The sequence below is a fragment of the Bubalus bubalis genome, chromosome 18, assembly GCF_019923935.1.
Source record: "Bubalus bubalis isolate 160015118507 breed Murrah chromosome 18, NDDB_SH_1, whole genome shotgun sequence".
In the NCBI taxonomy this organism is placed as follows: domain Eukaryota; kingdom Metazoa; phylum Chordata; class Mammalia; order Artiodactyla; family Bovidae; genus Bubalus; species Bubalus bubalis.
The window spans coordinates 25,929,301-25,947,121 of record NC_059174.1 but is presented as its reverse complement, the minus strand read 5'-3'; the positions used below and the strand labels follow the sequence as shown (position 1 = coordinate 25,947,121).

Below are 17,821 nucleotides of genomic sequence, written 5' to 3'. Positions count from 1 at the left end.
TTTGACTAACCAGGGTAGTGTCTTTAAGCATCTAGTAATGAGCAGTTTGCCCATTAAACTTGATGTGTAATCATGTATCACAAGATATAGTGATTACTGTGCTCTCTTTGGAGCCCAGCTTTCCGATTTCTGAGCTTTTCATTATTTAAAGTAGAAATTGGTTAATTTCTACTTTAAATAATGGTTAATTTGGAAATAATTCAAAGACCAAGGGTGTGATTACTGATAGAAATTTGGTTGTTTTATTTAAACAAATTGTTGACTTCTTTTTTCCTCCCTAGATTCCCTTGTTTCAGGCCCATCCACAGCTGAAGCAGTGTGTGCGCCAAGCAATTGAACGGGCCGTCCAGGAGCTGGTCCATCCTGTGGTGGATCGATCAATTAAGATTGCCATGACTACTTGTGAGCAAATAGTCAGGAAAGATTTTGCCCTGGATTCTGAGGAATCTCGAATGCGAATAGCAGCTCATCACATGATGCGGAACTTGACAGCTGGAATGGCCATGATTACTTGCAGGGAACCTTTACTCATGAGCATATCAACCAACCTGAAAAACAGTTTTGCCTCAGCCCTTCGTGTAAGTTTACTATTTTCTTGTAGTATAAAACTCATTACTGCTTACCTGAAAAAGCTCATTTTTCTTTGCTTGTAGCAGTGAGCATTCCACGTACTCTTAATAGTCACCATATGTGTTTGATGTCTTCCTCTTAGATTGTCAATTCTATGAGGTGGTGTTTATTTTTGTTTATTTTATCATCAGTAGTATTTGGCAAATAGTAGATACTCCAGATACTTACTGGTTTAAAGAAATGAAGGATTTTTTGAAAACTGCCTGAGTTAACACTCTTGATTCTGTTTACCATGAAGAATTTAGATTTAAAGCACTTTGGAGTAGGACAGTACAAAACAGTTTAAAGTGACTACGCATGTGTGCACATATACATAAGCACATAGTCTCTTCAGATAACTCACTCATTTGGGGTCTCAGATGTCATGGTTAATAATACCTTTGTTTACTGCTTTATTGCTTTCATAGTGTTCACCATCTTCATAACAACCTGGTAAGATGTTTCAGTTGAGTAGTGTATCATCTTATAGATGAAGATGATTGTTAGATTACTTCATGGTCACAGCTAATAAGTCATAAGTAGAGTTGGAACTTCTAAAATTAATTTGCCCAAACATTGCATTTTCTGTTATCCCATCTATCTGTTTTGTCTACCCACAGGAAACTTTAAATTTTTTTCTGTCTCTTCTTCTCCCAATAGACTGCAAGCCCACAACAAAGGGAAATGATGGATCAGGCAGCTGCTCAATTAGCTCAGGACAATTGTGAATTAGCTTGCTGTTTTATTCAGAAGACTGCAGTAGAAAAAGCAGGCCCTGAGATGGACAAGAGATTAGCAACTGTAAGTGTTTAGCGTTTGCCGTTTAAGTATTTGTTTTTCCATTTAAGAAAGTGTCTCATAACAAGAACCTCAGTGATTTTTTTTTTTGTTTGCAGGAATTTGAGCTGAGAAAACATGCTAGGCAAGAAGGGCGAAGGTATTGTGATCCTGTTGTGTTAACATACCAAGCTGAGCGGATGCCAGAGCAAATCAGGCTGAAAGTGAGACTTGGGGCTGTCTCTCTCTCTGCCTTGTCTTTGTTTTCTTTCTGAGGACTAGGATAGGGGTTAAATTCTGTTTCTGAGAAATCATGTGATTTCTCTTAAAGGCTGCCTGTGGGGAAGACACAGAAATAGCTTAGATGTATCCCCTCCCCCTGTTGTTGAAGTGCTGCTGTTAAATGTTCATATGCCTTCTAGTTTTTGTTCCTGAGCTTGGTCTTCCCTTCTGATACTTGAGTTTTTATTGCTAGTTGCTTGTTGGTGAGAAGACAATGTTGAGAAATCTTAGCAATTTTACAGCTCCACTGGAGAATTGCACTGGCTGCATGGTCCTACTTGAGGCATTTGCCAGTGGAAAAAGTCTTTATAAATGAGGGTGACTCTGACAGGTCTCAAGGAAAATAGGAAACCCTGACCTGTGTGTGCATACATGCATGCCTATTCAGTCATGTGTTAAATGTTGTAAAGACTCCTGTGTCCCTTCTCAAAACCCTGGTGCTTACTCCCATGCAAAGTTTCCACTTTGATAAAAAGGTTTCCCTTGATTGTGAAGAGGATCCTGTTAAAACAGGTTTTCTTCTTCCAAGGTTGGTGGTGTGGACCCAAAGCAGCTGGCTGTTTATGAAGAGTTTGCACGCAATGTGCCTGGCTTCTTGCCTACAAATGATTTAAGTCAGCCCACAGGATTTTTAGCCCAGCCCATGAAGGTAAGTACTTGTCTTGGATTAAATTGAGGAATTTACAGTTTAATTTGAATGTTTCTGTCAGTTAATCTGTCACTTGTTCCCAGGAGCTTAAGTTATAAGGAAAAAAATTACCCACAGCTGTTGCATTGTGGAGTGTAGCTACCCTTTGTATCACATCAGCATGGCATTTGGGAATTTTTTTTAATCCACGAGGTTGATTTAACCTTCATGTTTGACATAACTAAAGGAATTTACTTGGTGACCTCATGGTTTGCCCTGTTCTTTGTAAAAAGATTTTCTAAAAATTTGAAATGTTGTAAAAGTTTAAAATGTGAGGGGGAAACATTTTTTTCTGAACCATTTGAACATAGGTGCTGACCTTGATGTCCCAGTCGCTCTTGTATCCTTTAGTCTGTGTTTCCTACAGAGACATTCTACGTGACCATAGTAAAACCACTGAAATCAGAGTCAGCACTGATATATCAATGTCATCTAATCCTTAGACCTCATTCAAGTTTACAAAGTGTCCTAATATGGTCTTTTTTATAGTAAAAGAATCTAAATCAGAATCACACACTTCAGAGAATTCCCTAGTGGTCCAGCGGATAGGATAGGACGCCTCACTACCACTGCAGGGGCCTGGGTTTGGTTTCCTCTCAGGGAACTAAGGTCTCACAAGCTGTGTTCCCCAAATCCACCCCCAAAAAAAGAATCGCATTTCATTTAGTTGACATATTTAAAATTTTTCCCCCAAGTCAATCTAGCCTAGCTTCTTTTCTCATCTTCCATGGCCTTGACACTTTGATTACAGGCCCATGGTTTAGTGGAATGACCTGGTTTGGGTTTGTACAGTATGTTCTCATGAATAGATTCAGGTAGTACATGTTTGATAGGAATAGCACAGAAATGCTGTGTTCTTGTTCTCTTGCTGAGTTTTAACAGTTGGACTGAAAACTGTATTTTCCATGGTTTGAATTACTTACTTTCATAGGCTGTAAAGAGATTATTACATGCTATAAGGGGTGCTGCCCTCAGCCTATCTCATTGTTTATCATGCCATCTTTCATCACTGGTTTGTACTGGTGTTTGCAAAGCTTTCCACTATCAAGTAAAACCCCCAGCCCATGCCAGTGCTTATTTTGCACTGCCCCACCTAACAGCATCAAGACGAAGTAGTTCAGGAAGGGAAATGAAAGAGCCCTTCCATGTTTTTGATGAAAAGAAATTAAGGGTAGTAAACATACTTTTAAATTGCTGCTTGTGCCAGTGAAAAGTCTTTTAATTCCATGCCTCCTCCCCCCCCACCCTTTGGTTGTTTTCTCAAAACAGCAAGCTTGGGCAACAGATGATGTAGCTCAGATTTATGATAAGTGTATTACAGAACTGGAGCAGCATCTTCACGCTATCCCGCCAACTTTGGCCATGAACCCCCAAGCTCAGGCCCTTAGAAGTCTTCTGGAGGTTGTAGTATTATCACGGAACTCTCGAGATGCCATTGCTGCTCTTGGATTACTCCAGAAGGTTAGTGTTCTTAATCTGTTTGTTTTAGAAGACGCTAAGTTTGTAAACATCTGGTGACCCGCATCATTACATACTTTATGGTTAAGATTTTTAAAAATTAATATAAAGTAAGTTCTGTTGTGTAGTAAGCAGGTGATTTTCTCCAGAATAGAGTGTTACAAATAGTTACAAATTTTAAAGTGGGAAGTCTTTCTTTTTTTTCCCTATAAAGGTAAGATTTTCAGGAATTATGATTATTTAAGAAACTTGAAAAGATATTCCCTTAGGTTTTGAGGGACAGTTGATCTAAGTACTGGTGGGGGGCAGGGTGTGGGGCCACAGTGGGTTTTGGCTCTGCTGGGACAGTGAAGCCTTTTCTGACAGTGAGGAATGTAGTAAGTATAAACTGGAAGGAACTGGGAGAAGGTGTGTGTGAGGCAAGTGGAAAGGGTTTTGGTGTGTGGGGAGAGATTCTTTACTGAGGCCTTAGAAGATACATTATACTTTATATCAAGGTTTGGTTATTGACTTTGATTATTGGGCTGAGTATTGTATTTTCCATGAATCTGAGGGAATGCTTTTTTCCTTCAATAGGCTGTAGAGGGTTTACTGGATGCCACCAGTGGTGCTGATGCTGACCTCCTCCTTCGCTACAGAGAGTGCCACCTCTTGGTCTTGAAAGCTCTTCAAGATGGCCGGGCATATGGGTCTCCATGGTGTAACAAACAGATCACAAGGTCAGTCCCTGTCTTAGAAGAGTAATATTTATTCAACTGCCTTCTCACATACCACATGGCCCTGTTTATAAAATTCAAACATACGGAATTTCTAATTTTAAGTAGTGAGAATTATATGTTTTAAATGGAATGCTTTGTTTTCGAGACTTAGCAAAACTTTTAACACTGGGTTATCTGTTTTCCTTAGTTACTGGTTATTTTTAATCTTAGAAACTGATAAACTGATTTTCAGTTGGTACTCAAGGCATCCTTAATTTGGAATAAGTTACCATTGAATGAAGTGGGCCCTTTATTTCACCTGATCCACAGTATGGGTGAGCCTTTATGAATAAAGGAATACTGCCTTTCCTAGGTGCCTAATTGAATGTCGGGATGAATACAAATATAATGTGGAGGCAGTGGAGTTGCTAATTCGCAATCATTTGGTCAATATGCAACAGTATGATCTTCACCTTGCTCAGGTATGGAAAGAATTAAGCGGGAAAAGAGACTCTGGTAGTTGGGAAGCGTGTTTGCTGTCGGTGCTGTCTTTCTTACATTGTGCTTTCTGTTGTTGCCAGTCAATGGAGAATGGTTTAAACTACATGGCTGTGGCATTTGCTATGCAATTGGTAAAAATACTGCTGGTGGATGAAAGAAGTGTTGCCCATGTTACTGAGGCAGATCTGTTCCACACCATTGAAACCCTCATGAGGATTAATGCTCACTCCAGAGGCAATGCTCCTGAAGGGTGAGAAGGAAATGTTTTGGGGTTGTTGTGCATTCCGCAGTTTTAGAAATGAGTGTGTAGACTTACTAACGTTACCGTTACATAACAGCTTTACCTACAACATATGGTAAGCTTTGGTGAGGCCTAATATTGTCCCTTGAAATATGAAAGCTTAACTAACTGCTGCCAAGCCCTCTTGCTGCAGACCAGTACATACAGCACTAGGTTTGGTGTCAGAGTCCTCTGTTGAAGGCCTGGCTCAGCTGCTTAAAATCTGATTTTAGACAAGTTGACTTATCCTCCCTACGTTTGTTTCTTATATAAAATGGAAATAATACCTTAAATAGCTCTTGAGAATTAAGTAACACAAAGCATGGCACATAGTGGGCATGCAGTGAATAATTTTTTGACCACAGACATCAGCTCCATTTCATTGGGCGTTTTTTGGTCAAGAAGTGACTTAACTGAAGTCAGTCATTTGCACATTTTGTCCTCATGGGTAAACAGATACAAAGAAAACCGAGGATAGTTTTGTTTAATTATGGGAATGGTAAATGATCATCACTCTTGTGGTTTCTATTAAATAAGCAAATTTCCAACTGTATGTCTTTGAAATCACAACCATGAGTAGACTGATTTTCATTCTGGATTTATTGTACTAGATTGCCCCAACTGATGGAAGTAGTGCGATCCAACTATGAAGCAATGATTGATCGTGCTCATGGAGGCCCTAACTTTATGATGCATTCTGGGATCTCTCAAGCCTCAGAGTATGATGATCCTCCAGGCCTGAGGGAGAAGGCAGAGTATCTTCTGAGGGAATGGGTGAATCTCTACCATTCAGCAGCAGCTGGTCGTGACAGTACCAAAGCTTTCTCTGCGTTTGTTGGACAGGTAGAGCTTTTGGAAAGAAAGGTGCTTTTATTCAACATAAGTAGGGTGTAATGCCTCCATTATTAAAGCTCAGTATTATGTACCTGTGGTCAGTTACCTCCATACTCATGTAAACCAAAAATGTCTTCATCATTACTCAGTTAAATTGATACTGTTTATTTTCTCATCATTGGTCACTAAGCAGTAAAGTCAGCATTTGCTATCCCCTTTAGTACTTTTTATCTGATTTCAGTTGTCACAGCTACAGAATACAGCGGACCAGATAATGAATAATAAAATTGCCAGATGTATATAGTAATTTTACCAGCTTGATTATCAGCAGTGATGAGATTATGGGCTAAGTAAAGTTCTGTAACAGCCCATGTTTAAAAGTAAAATAAGGAGTCCCCTGGTGGTCTCATGATTAGGATTTGGTGCTTTCACTTTGATGACTCGAGTTCAGTCCCTGGCTGGGGAACTGAGATCCTGCAAGCTGCGAGACACAGCCAAAAAAACAAAAAAATTGAAAATTGAAAATATAACAGCAAAACTTAAGCGTTTAAATGGTAGTGCTTTTTATCTTTCTAAATTAATTAGCTTAGCTATCTCCTAAAATAGCTTATTTCTGCATTTTGACCATTGTATTTCTTCAAACTGAGACCAAAGCTTAGGTGTGCCACCAAAGAAAGATACAAATTATCTTTTATTTGAATGACAATTGAATATGGAAGAGCTGGTTTGAATTTTAGAAGTTGTTAGGAATTGGATTTACTTTTCAAGGTGATTTTTTTTTTTTTTTTAATTTTTTAGTTAAATCATAATAAGTTAAGTTTCTCCCTTAAAAGAAACCAAGGAATTATCAAACATACCCTATTGAAAAGCTGCTACTGCATACTTAGAGCTTGATTTCCAATTTGGATGGAGGAATTTCAAATCAATTGGTTTTTGTGATCATTGATATTTCATGGGTATGGATGTGGCACCTGTCTCGGCTCTTCCTCTTGGCTTATATGCTCTTATTTATTCTCTTCATTTGAAAAAGATAATGTATTATATTTTTATGTGCTTTTGAATCTTTTTGAGAATTCCTTTCTCCTGTTAGGCTCCCTCTTGATCATAGCAGTCTGTCCTCATTTCTTCTCCCCACTTAGTTTTTTAGATTTCATTGTACAGAAGTCCCTTTGCAGGCCATCTGTTTTGCCTAGTGTATTATTAATGTCAGTTCAGCTATGTTAATTACTTATCAAGGGACAGTTAACTTGACCATTATCTTGGAAACTTTTTAAAACAAGTTTTCTTTCTGGGCTTGGTTTCATTGCTTAGTAAGCACTGACCTCCCTCTGCAGCCTTAATGTTTTTACACTGTCTTCTTTTTCTTCTTTTGTACTAGCCAAATAACTTCTCTGCTTAACTTCCAGATTATGTCATAAAATTTGTACTTATCCTTTCTTTTAAATAAACTTACCCTTTTCACTTTATCTTAATTTACATTAAAATAGCTGGGTATGATCTGTGAGCATTTTAATTTGGTACCTACTTATTGTATAAATTATTATTTGATTTTCCTAGTACAACTAGTTGGAGTTTCAAAAATTTTGTTGTTTTTGGTTAAGTCAGATGGAAAAAATTATCTTAAATTTTGTGAGGAAGTAAAGTATATGTAACTTAATCTCTTACTTGGGGGAAATACACATTGACCAGAATGTCTTAGTATGACTTAATTGGTTACTAAAGTGGTTTAACTTGCATAGTTAACTTTTGAAATTATTGGCTATGGACTGCTTATTTAAAATTGCCCTGTTATTATCTTCTTTTTCATTTTCCGTCAAAATTGATGGAATTCTGTCATGGGTTCTACTGTTTTACAAAGTAACAGTTAGAAATGTGACAACAGGATTAAACGAGAGAATACTTCTTAGCATGAAAATTAAACGTTTATCCATGTGTGTTATCTCATCCTGCCTTCTAATGTTTTTGTTCTCTTGGTAGATGCACCAGCAAGGAATCCTGAAGACTGATGACCTCATAACAAGGTTCTTTCGTCTGTGTACTGAGATGTGTGTTGAAATCAGTTACCGTGCTCAGGCAGAGCAGCAGCACAATCCTGCTGCTAATCCCACCATGATCCGAGCCAAGTGCTATCACAACCTGGATGCCTTTGTCCGACTCATTGCACTGCTAGTAAAGCACTCAGGGGAGGCCACCAACACTGTCACAAAGATTAATCTGCTGAATAAGGTCTGAAATCCTTTCTTGCCTTAGACTTTTGAAGTCTGCATCAGTGGTTCTCAACCCTACAGGGCCCTCAAAACATTTTGTAATATCCCCCTTTCTGTCCAGAAATTAAATTCATAGATAATAAGTAAACATAATCACCGGATTTTAGAAGAGGAGTATGGTGCCTTAACTGAAAGACACCCTCTCTCAAAACAAAAAGGTATAAGGTATTTTCAGTGTGTTACTGTTTGGTAATAACTACATTAGAAGATACTTAGGGTAGTATAAGATTTGCCCCCAAGTACAGAGTTACTGTGAATGGGATGACTAGACATCTCCATTGATAACAAAAGATTGACAACTCAGATACCATGAGTGACATTGTAGTTGTCTTTGATTTTCTGAAAAGGAACAGAGTTTTTCTTTAATTTCTGCAGTGGAATTCCTGGTAATTTGAATGTTAAGATAGTGCAAAAATGAACTTAGACTTTGGTCTTGGATAGTTACAAATGGGTTTCATGTCCCCTGCTCTTCAGTGGTGAAATCAAGTGGAGTGCAGGATAGTTCTGCAATGTTTCTGCAACCTAAGAGCATATCTGACCTCCCATCTCCTAAATGCCAAGAGAAGTATACATCATTTGCCTCCTGTAAGCTTTATGTCAGACCAGAAAGATTAGGTTGGTTGTGTAAACAGGATAAAATATGTACCATGCTGATTTCTAGAGCTTTAGAAAAATTTGTGGAGAGTGTATATGTCTGGTCCATGATTATGGAAATTCAGAGAAAACATATAAAAGTACAGGGCAGATCAAACCAACGTGTGGTCCCTTTGGCTTCCAGTATATAATTTTATATTTACTTCCATGTGAGGCATAAGAATGAAAGGTAGGTATGAAGCATGACTAGAGAGTGGTAAATGAACTGTCTTCATGATTTACATGCTGTATAATCTATGTGCTCTATAGGTCCTCGGTATAGTAGTGGGAGTTCTCCTACAGGATCATGATGTTCGGCAAAGTGAATTTCAGCAACTTCCCTACCACCGAATTTTTATCATGCTGCTCTTGGAACTCAATGCACCTGAGCATGTGTTGGAAACCATTAATTTCCAGACACTTACAGCTTTCTGGTGAGTTATTATTGAAAATAATAATGTTAAGGATTGCTGTTTTAGTGTCATAAAATTTGAGAAGAACTCTGTGGGTTAGAAGCATGTTGATTTACAATGCAGCTTGCATATTGTCTACTTATAGTCTTTTTTTTTTTTTTTTTTAAACTTTAAGTTGGACTGTGCTTCTGACTAAGGTTTTCTTCTTTCAGCAACACATTCCACATTTTGAGGCCTACCAAAGCTCCTGGCTTTGTGTATGCTTGGCTTGAACTGATCTCCCATCGGATATTTATTGCAAGAATGCTGGCACACACACCACAGCAGAAGGTGTGGCTGCAGTTTATCTCCTACAGATGAAGACTGACTACCTGGGACTTACTAGCACTCTTAGTCATTCAGTGGTCACTGTACTTCTTTCAGGCTTAGTTGGGAGTCCTTACATTTAATGTAGAGTCAGGTCATGGGGAGAGGCATAACAGGTACTTGACCGCCTCTGCCTGAAAGCCATTCCTCAATGATTAGCATATGGCTTCTCCAAGTTGTCATGAGTCACCTTACGTCAGCCTTGTAAGGCATTTTCCAAAAAATGTTGAGACCCTAAAGCACCTCTGTAGACAGTTATATAAAACTCTTGAGTAATGGAACTCAGGAACCTGCCACTTTTACAAGTTCTCACTCTAAATACTAAAGACTCATACATTCAGGGTTGAAGACCACTGGTCTCTACTGTATTTGAAGAATTAAGATAAAATTTGAGATAAGAGTTTTTAGTATAATTGTGAATAAACACAGTTATGAGAACATCTCTCTCTCATCTTGCAATTAAGTGGCAGATGAGTCTAAGGAAGTACCTTTGATTGACCCTTCAGATCAGAAGACAAATGTGACTACTATGTGTTTGGTTAAAAAAAAAAAAAAGTGAAATAATCCTTAAATGGATTTGGTATTCGGTGAATAAGTGCATTCCAGGAGGAAGAACAATACTGAATAAAATCTATCCAAAGTGCACATAATTGGTATAATTGGAATATGGTAAGCAGGCCAAATTTGGGTGAAAATAAAGGATTCATGTTGTAAATTGGATGAGGTTATTTGCTAAGAGTTGAGGAATTGAACGTGGGAAAAATAAATAGTTGAGATCCAGGACTTGAAGAAATTAACAGATGTGAGTTTCTTAGTTGGCTAGGTGTTTTGTGTTCTATCTGAAACACCCTTACCATATTTGGTGCAGGCAGAAGGACCTAAATATCCTGGAATTTCTGGAGCCAGTTTGTTTCAAATATCATTTCCCATTATCTGCATTATTTTGCTTACTCCTTTTTTGTGCCAGTCAGTCTTTAAGAGAGGTTTATGAAGAAAATAATAGTCACAGCGTAGCTGCTTGGGCAACCTTTTTGGTGGCGGGACAGCAGCTGAGTGTAATTATGACCCATATGTTTCTTTCAGGGATGGCCTATGTATGCACAGTTACTGATTGATTTATTCAAATATTTAGCGCCTTTCCTTAGAAATGTGGAACTCACCAAACCTATGCAAATCCTCTACAAGGTAATTAATTTGAAATTGTAAAATCAGAATAATTAAAACCTAGCAGTTTAAAACACTTGAAAAATACTTCAACTGGCAGTATATGAGGCCTAATGTTGGTTTTATTAAGCTTTTAAAGTATAACACATATTCAGAAAAGTGCAAAAACTGAACATAATTTGTATAACCAGTGCTTGATGTTCATATATCAATGTGTGCACCAGTTAACTCTTCCAGAATTGCATTAGACTGTTTGTCCCCATATTTAACATACTTGAAATTGTCTGTTTTTCATTTTAGTCATTTTGGCAGTTGTGCAGAAGGATCTCATTGTGGATTTAATTTGCATTTCCTTGATTTCTTAATAAGATTTTTGTGTGTAGATTGGCCAGTTGGGTATCTGCCTTTGATGATATACCTCTTTCAGCCTTGTGCTCATATCCCTTTGGGATTATCTGGGTTTTTCTTCTTTTTTAACAAGGATTCTTATGTATTCTGGATGTAAGCCGTTTGATGATGTATATTCAGACATCTCCTATTCCTGTAGCTTGCATTTTCACTCCCTTAAAAGTAATGTGTTTTTTGAGGGGTAGATGCTTTAAATTCAGTGTAGTCAAACTGACCAGTTTTCTTCTTTTATTGTACGTTGCTTTTTGTGTCTTGGGTAAGAAATATTTGCCAATCTTAAATTCATTCTGTTCTGCACGTGCCTGCCCCCTACTCAAAAAACCATTAATTCTGGCTTTTACATTTACATTCAGAAAGCAAACTTAATTTTGTGAATGATGAAGGTCATTTCCTCCCCTTCCTTATACCCTCCAGCTTAATAGGTATGTAAGGCTTTTCACCAACAGTTTTAAAGTTCTTCATTTCTTGTTCAGTTGGTTTAGTACCTGTATGATCTAGTTGACTGTGTATGGGCATCTCTCTAGTTTACCTGTTGATCTCCTCTTAGCCCAGTATCAAAAGGTCTTGATGGTAAGACTTACTGTAAAGGTAGAGTACTCAGGTAGAGCAAAATGTTCAACTTTGCTCTCTTGTAACACTATTTTGGCTATTCTGTATCATTTGCAGTTCCATAAAACTTTGCAATTAGCTTTACTTATGAAACTTTCTGGGATTTAGATCGAGATTTCACTGAATATGTAGATCAACTTGGAGAAAATAGATGCCTTAATATCGAACCTTTCAACCCATGTGTATCTCCATTTAGTTGTTAGGTCTTTAATTTTACTTCCCTTAGACTTATGTTCCAGATATTGATGTTTTTGTGAAATTGTATAATGTTTTTATAAATCTGTAGTTTTGTAGGTACCATTTTCTGGTTAAGGAAATGCCCTTTTAATCATAATTTGCTGATAGTTTTAAAAATCATTAAAATGAGTATTGAATTTTATTGGATGCTTTCTTGAACTCAGAGTCATGTGTTTTTTGTCAATGTTATTAGTCCATTAATTTTCAGATTCTTAAATTGCCATTGCATTCATTTGTGGATCATTTGGTTGTGATATATCACTGATTTCCATTTCTACTATTTAGGATTTTTTTTTTTGTTTTTAGTTTTCATGTCATTTTGGGATCAAAGTTATGCTACTTTTATTGAAGGGGTTGGAAAATAATCTTTTTGTATTAAGATTGTGAATAGTGTTAATTTTTCCTTAAATATTTGTAAGGATTTGGCAGTAAAGCCAGCCAAAGTAAAGCCTCTTCCTCTTTGAGGAAAGAGTTTTAACAAATAAAACTTCTTTATTATAAAGGGCTATTCAGATTTCTTTTTTGTTTGGGTTTTGGTAAGTTGTATTTTCTTTAAACTCTGGGTACCTAGTTTTGCCTTTTTTCCCCCCTTCAGTTAAATTTATAATAGTAAAAATGTTACTCTTGTTTTCTTAATGTGGAAACAACCAATGTTTTTCTTGTTTTTGAAAAATAGGGCACTTTAAGGGTGCTGCTGGTTCTTTTGCATGATTTTCCCGAGTTCCTTTGTGATTATCATTATGGATTTTGTGACGTGATCCCACCTAATTGTATCCAGCTAAGAAATCTGATCCTGAGTGCCTTCCCAAGAAACATGAGGCTCCCAGACCCATTCACTCCTAATCTGAAGGTAAAGTTCTAAATAGTTTTAAGGAAAAGAAAGTTGTATGTTAGTATTTTAGTCCTTTCTCTGCTAAGAGAGGTATATGCTGCCCCCAGCACACATATACCTACAAGTTACCTGTTAGATAACGTTGCTCTTTGCGGGGAAGCAGTTATGTTATTAAACCTGATAAAGTATGAGACTGACTGCTTCTGGATATTGGTTCACAGTATTTGTCTAGTTGCTGTTTTCAGTTTTGATATTAAATTTAGCAGTATTTACAGAACCTCAACCTAAGTATTGGGCCAGTTATTTGTTGGGTGGCCCTAGTGGCACAGCATTGCAGAATAGACATTAGTAATGCCATATTTCATAGGTGTGTACTTGCATTTTGTTTAAACTGTCAAAATAAAAGTGAGAAGGGACTGTTTTAAGATCATACCACCCCTTACATGGCTACTGTAATTTTTATTAAAGTAGAGAATATGATGTCTTACTTTGCTGGGATATCTTTTCAAAGAGTAGGGCTCTTGGTGAGCAAAGAATCTCATTCTGTATTTTAAACTAGACTTCTACAAGATACCTATTGTGCCTTAAGAAGGATAAAATAGTATAGAATGAGAAATGACTATCATGTTGTATATAGGTACCTTTGAGTAATCTGTTTCTTCTAATTAATAACATTTTGCTGTGCAGCAGAAATTAACACATTATAAATTGCTGTATTTCAGTAAAATGTTTTTAAACGATTGAGTACTCTTCAAGACAAAATTTTATGTAAACAACTTTCTAATATAGAGACAGTTTGCTATTAAAATAGGCCCTACAAATGCTTCTGATTGTGATTCTTGTATTTGTGTGCGGCAGGTGGATATGTTGAGTGAAATTAACATCGCTCCCCGGATTCTCACCAATTTTACTGGAGTGATGCCACCTCAATTCAAAAAGGATTTGGATTCCTATCTTAAAACTCGATCACCCGTCACTTTCCTATCTGATCTGCGCAGCAACCTACAGGTTAATTGGTTTGACTGAAACTCTTGGTTGTGTCTTTATAGAAAATACTTTATATGCATAGTTAGTCCTGTGCATGGTCTCATTTCAACCTGCTTTAAAGGTTTTAAAGCACATTGTCATTTTTAATGGTTAGATGAGATTATATTATACATTTTAGCATAAATACATATATTCATCCTATACATCTATAGCATAATCTTGGAAGAGGCAGCCAGGGAATGGACTGGTTTTCTGTAAGAATAGATTGCTGATAATGGCTCGCATACTCTAATAAGACTCTTCTAAATTGGATTCTGATTCAGTTTGCTGTATAGAGAATGATTGAGGCTATATTATTTTTCCGGTCTTCCCATACCAAGAAACACATCTTTTTCCCTCTTCAATTTTTTTTTTTAAATCAGTGAGATAATGCATATTTTGACTTTATAAACTTTATTTTTGTGCTGGTAACTGTTAAAGCTTTGGTTTCCCAAGGGAAATCATACCTCTTTTATTGACACACTACCCTTCAGCATCTGTGTATTTGTTACATAACCATACAAAATCAAAGCAAATTTCTAAAATTTAAGTCACAGAGAATATTGGGAGCAGTTCAGCTTTTCTCTGAAAGCCATAAAAAGGATTCTTAGAACTATCGGTGCCTAAGTCAATGCTTAAATCACTATCGGTGCGAGTAAGTCAGGAGCTTTCTGTTTTGTTCACTTAGGTATCCAATGAGCCTGGTAATCGCTACAACCTCCAGCTCATTAATGCACTGGTGCTCTATGTAGGGACTCAGGCCATTGCACACATCCACAACAAGGGCAGCACACCTTCAATGAGCACCATCACGCATTCAGCTCACATGGACATCTTCCAGAACCTGGCTGTGGATTTGGACACTGAAGGTGAGTGGAGCCAGCCAGTTCTCAGAGTCAAGTGTTCTGTGTATTTGGTCATAGTCTGGTCCTAAAAATACTTTAAGCCACAACAGAGAATGTTCTGTCAATATGATGATAGGTCTGGCTGATTATTTTAATTCAGTAGTATCTGCTCAATGCAGAAAACACAGAAAAGCGTAAAGAGGGTAAAAAACCATCCAGAATCCTTAGCACATCAGTTAATATTTCAGTATATATGAGTGTATTGTTTGTTTTTTTCTTTTAGTGTAAAAATAAACATTCTTTTTACTAGCCTCTCTAAAGATAGGCTCACTTGTTTTGCTAGCCTGCTCTTTATTCCAGCATTATTGGTGCCTCTTTGCCAGGCAGTATGTTACATATTCCATGTGTAAAGAAAGATTAATGAATAGGACTCCCCCTACCTGCTTTGCAAAATGTTCACATTATAATTTCTGGTGTAGGTTATCTCGCTTGCTTAAACTACATCTTTTGGTCTGTATTCATTGTAATAGAGACCCAAGTAGGTGGTGACCAACTATACAGTCCTGCTTGTCGTGGCTTTTTCCGCTATGGATCCTTGAGAGGCTAATTTTAAGTATATGTTGCTGCTACTGCTAAGTCGCGTCAGTCGGGTCTGACTCTGTGTGACCCCATAGACGGCAGCCCACCAGGCTCCCCCGTCCCTGGGATTCTCCAGGCAAGAACACTGGAGTGGGTTGCCATTTCTTTCTCCAATGCATGAAAGTGAAAAGTGAAAGTGAAGTCGCTCAGTCGTGTCCAACTCTTAGTGACCTCATGGACTGTAGCCTGCTAGGCTTCTCCGTCCATGGAATTTTCCAGGCAAGAGTACTGGAGTGGGGTGCCACTGCCTTCTCCTAGTTTAAGTATATACTACTTGCATATTTGTGGCGGGGGGAGGCGGGGGCAGGTCTGAGACAGCTTAAAAATCAAGATTTAACACAGGTGAATACCACTGCATCCAGAACCCAACAGCAAAAAAAGAGGGTAGTCTCCAAGGCAGTATTGAAGCTCACTGTGAGTAATACCAAGCAGACAGAGACAACCAAATCCAGTTAAGATGATGCTAGTTTCAGAGTAGAGACTGGGAACCCTTGGTGGGTTATCCCCAAAGTAAACCCCTTATAGAGGGACTGTGAGGTCAAAACTATTTTCATAATGAAACATTTGCTTTTTTCCACTCATTTTGTTACTAGTGTACAGTGAAGGTTTCCAGAGGCTACATGAATGAAATAGCATACTGGAACAGACTGAACAAAAGGGCAGAAATGAGAAGCCAACAGAATGTAAAACACTGACACTCTATATAATAATGTTTTTTGGGGGGAAATACTTAAATTTTTTATTTACATGTTATATTAATATGCAATAGTTCTCAAAAATAGTTTTCAACTAAAAAAATTTTTAATGTGGAAAATAGTGAAGTAAAACCCACAGAAATGAAAACTCTTTGGGGGGTCCAAGTCCCACTGGTTGAAACAAAGGATAACATGACAGCCTTTTTCAGAAATCCAAACCCTAGCCAGTCAGAATGATTCAGCCTTTGAAGAACGAATTCTCGCTAAGCTGTCTTAATTTCTAGGTCGGTATCTCTTCTTGAATGCAATTGCAAATCAGCTGCGGTACCCAAATAGCCACACTCACTACTTCAGCTGCACCATGCTGTACCTTTTTGCAGAGGCCAACACTGAAGCTATTCAAGAACAGATCACAAGGTAAGACAGAAGTCTGTTTTTCGGAGTTTCTAAATGGAACCTCTTCCCTTTTATTAATTCTGAGTGTTTTTCCTAAGCATTCCGTGTTCACTGAGTATCTGTGTTAAATGCATGTGTGTTCAGGCGTGTCTGATTCTTTGAGACCCTATGGACTGTAGCCCACCAGGCTGCTTTGTCCAGACAAGAACACTGGACAAGTACTGGGCTTATCCAGACAAGAATACTGGAATGGATAGCCTTTCCTTCTCCAGGAGATCTTCCCAACCCAAGAATGGAACCCACATCTCTTGCATCTGCACAGGCAGGCAGATTCTTTACTGTTGAACCACCTTGGAAGCCCATGTGATAAATAGTTGTGAACAAAAGGACTTGGTTCCTGCCCTCCTGAAAATTAGTCTGATGGGCACCAAAAAAAAAAAAAAAAACAACCACACACACAAACAGAATTACTAATCATTGTTGAAACCAAAAAGTAGTTGTCAACACAAGGTGCCGGTATTGTTATAGATGAGGGATTTTTCTCAAGTGGTGTTGTCAGCATATTTAACCTGAGTCCTGAAGCATCAGGCCTTTCAAAGGTCAGGTTAAAGAGCTTAAACTTGTCTTCATTACCTGTAGGTAGTAAGGTTTTAAGCAGGAGAAATAACAGGATCATACTTGTGTTTTACTAACAATAGTTAGGAATCTATTACAGATTGCTTGGACTATACACAGCATTTGCAAATTAGGAAATGGGTACATCCTAGTGAGAGATATACAGACAAACTTAAAGAACTGGACCAGACTTCTTAAACTTGCCCCTTCACATATTATGAGCTTCTAGGTATTAATACTCCTTAGTTTTATATACTAAAAATGAATTAGTATTTTATTATTAGATGTTTAGATGATAAAAGTCCCTTTTGTGATTACATATAAAGCGTCAGTGAACATCCTTGTACTCATGTCTTTGTTGCTGTGCTTTATTACGTCTTTAGGATAAATTTAGAAGTACAGTTGGTTAGGTCAAAGGATGTGAATATTTAAGCCAATACTGACTGCCATTCAGAAGAATCATCCCCCCCAGTTTACATGTGTACTAGTAGCATTAAAATTCTTCCTTCCTATTTGAGTATTTATTCTTTAAGTGATTATCTTCTCTGT

The 17,821-nt window shown here is 37.6% G+C and overlaps 1 protein-coding gene across 10 annotated transcripts in view; it reads left to right on the top strand.

The window, feature by feature from the left end:
- The window catches only part of CNOT1 (CCR4-NOT transcription complex subunit 1), an 85,430-nt gene that overhangs the window by 66,755 nt on the left and 854 nt on the right, over nucleotides 1-17,821 (top strand). For 5 of the 10 annotated variants that reach the window (XM_025268768.3, XM_025268767.3, XM_006052465.4 and 2 more), the window contains 17 exons: nucleotides 282-578; nucleotides 1,270-1,410; nucleotides 1,506-1,610; nucleotides 2,198-2,317; nucleotides 3,626-3,817; nucleotides 4,391-4,533; nucleotides 4,886-4,994; nucleotides 5,094-5,263; nucleotides 5,905-6,157; nucleotides 8,105-8,353; nucleotides 9,298-9,461; nucleotides 9,653-9,770; nucleotides 10,890-10,991; nucleotides 12,901-13,074; nucleotides 13,915-14,064; nucleotides 14,771-14,951; nucleotides 16,546-16,678. In XM_025268768.3, the coding sequence (XP_025124553.1) occupies nucleotides 282-578; nucleotides 1,270-1,410; nucleotides 1,506-1,610; nucleotides 2,198-2,317; nucleotides 3,626-3,817; nucleotides 4,391-4,533; nucleotides 4,886-4,994; nucleotides 5,094-5,263; nucleotides 5,905-6,157; nucleotides 8,105-8,353; nucleotides 9,298-9,461; nucleotides 9,653-9,770; nucleotides 10,890-10,991; nucleotides 12,901-13,074; nucleotides 13,915-14,064; nucleotides 14,771-14,951; nucleotides 16,546-16,678 (2,801 nt within the window). Of the gene's footprint in view, nucleotides 1-281; nucleotides 579-1,269; nucleotides 1,411-1,505; nucleotides 1,611-2,197; nucleotides 2,318-3,625; nucleotides 3,818-4,390; nucleotides 4,534-4,885; nucleotides 4,995-5,093; nucleotides 5,264-5,904; nucleotides 6,158-8,104; nucleotides 8,354-9,297; nucleotides 9,462-9,652; nucleotides 9,771-10,889; nucleotides 10,992-12,900; nucleotides 13,075-13,914; nucleotides 14,065-14,770; nucleotides 14,952-16,159; nucleotides 16,250-16,545; nucleotides 16,680-17,821 lie in introns of those variants that run through there. The other 5 variants (XM_006052469.4, XM_006052470.4, XM_006052468.4 and 2 more) reach the window with 3 other exon arrangements.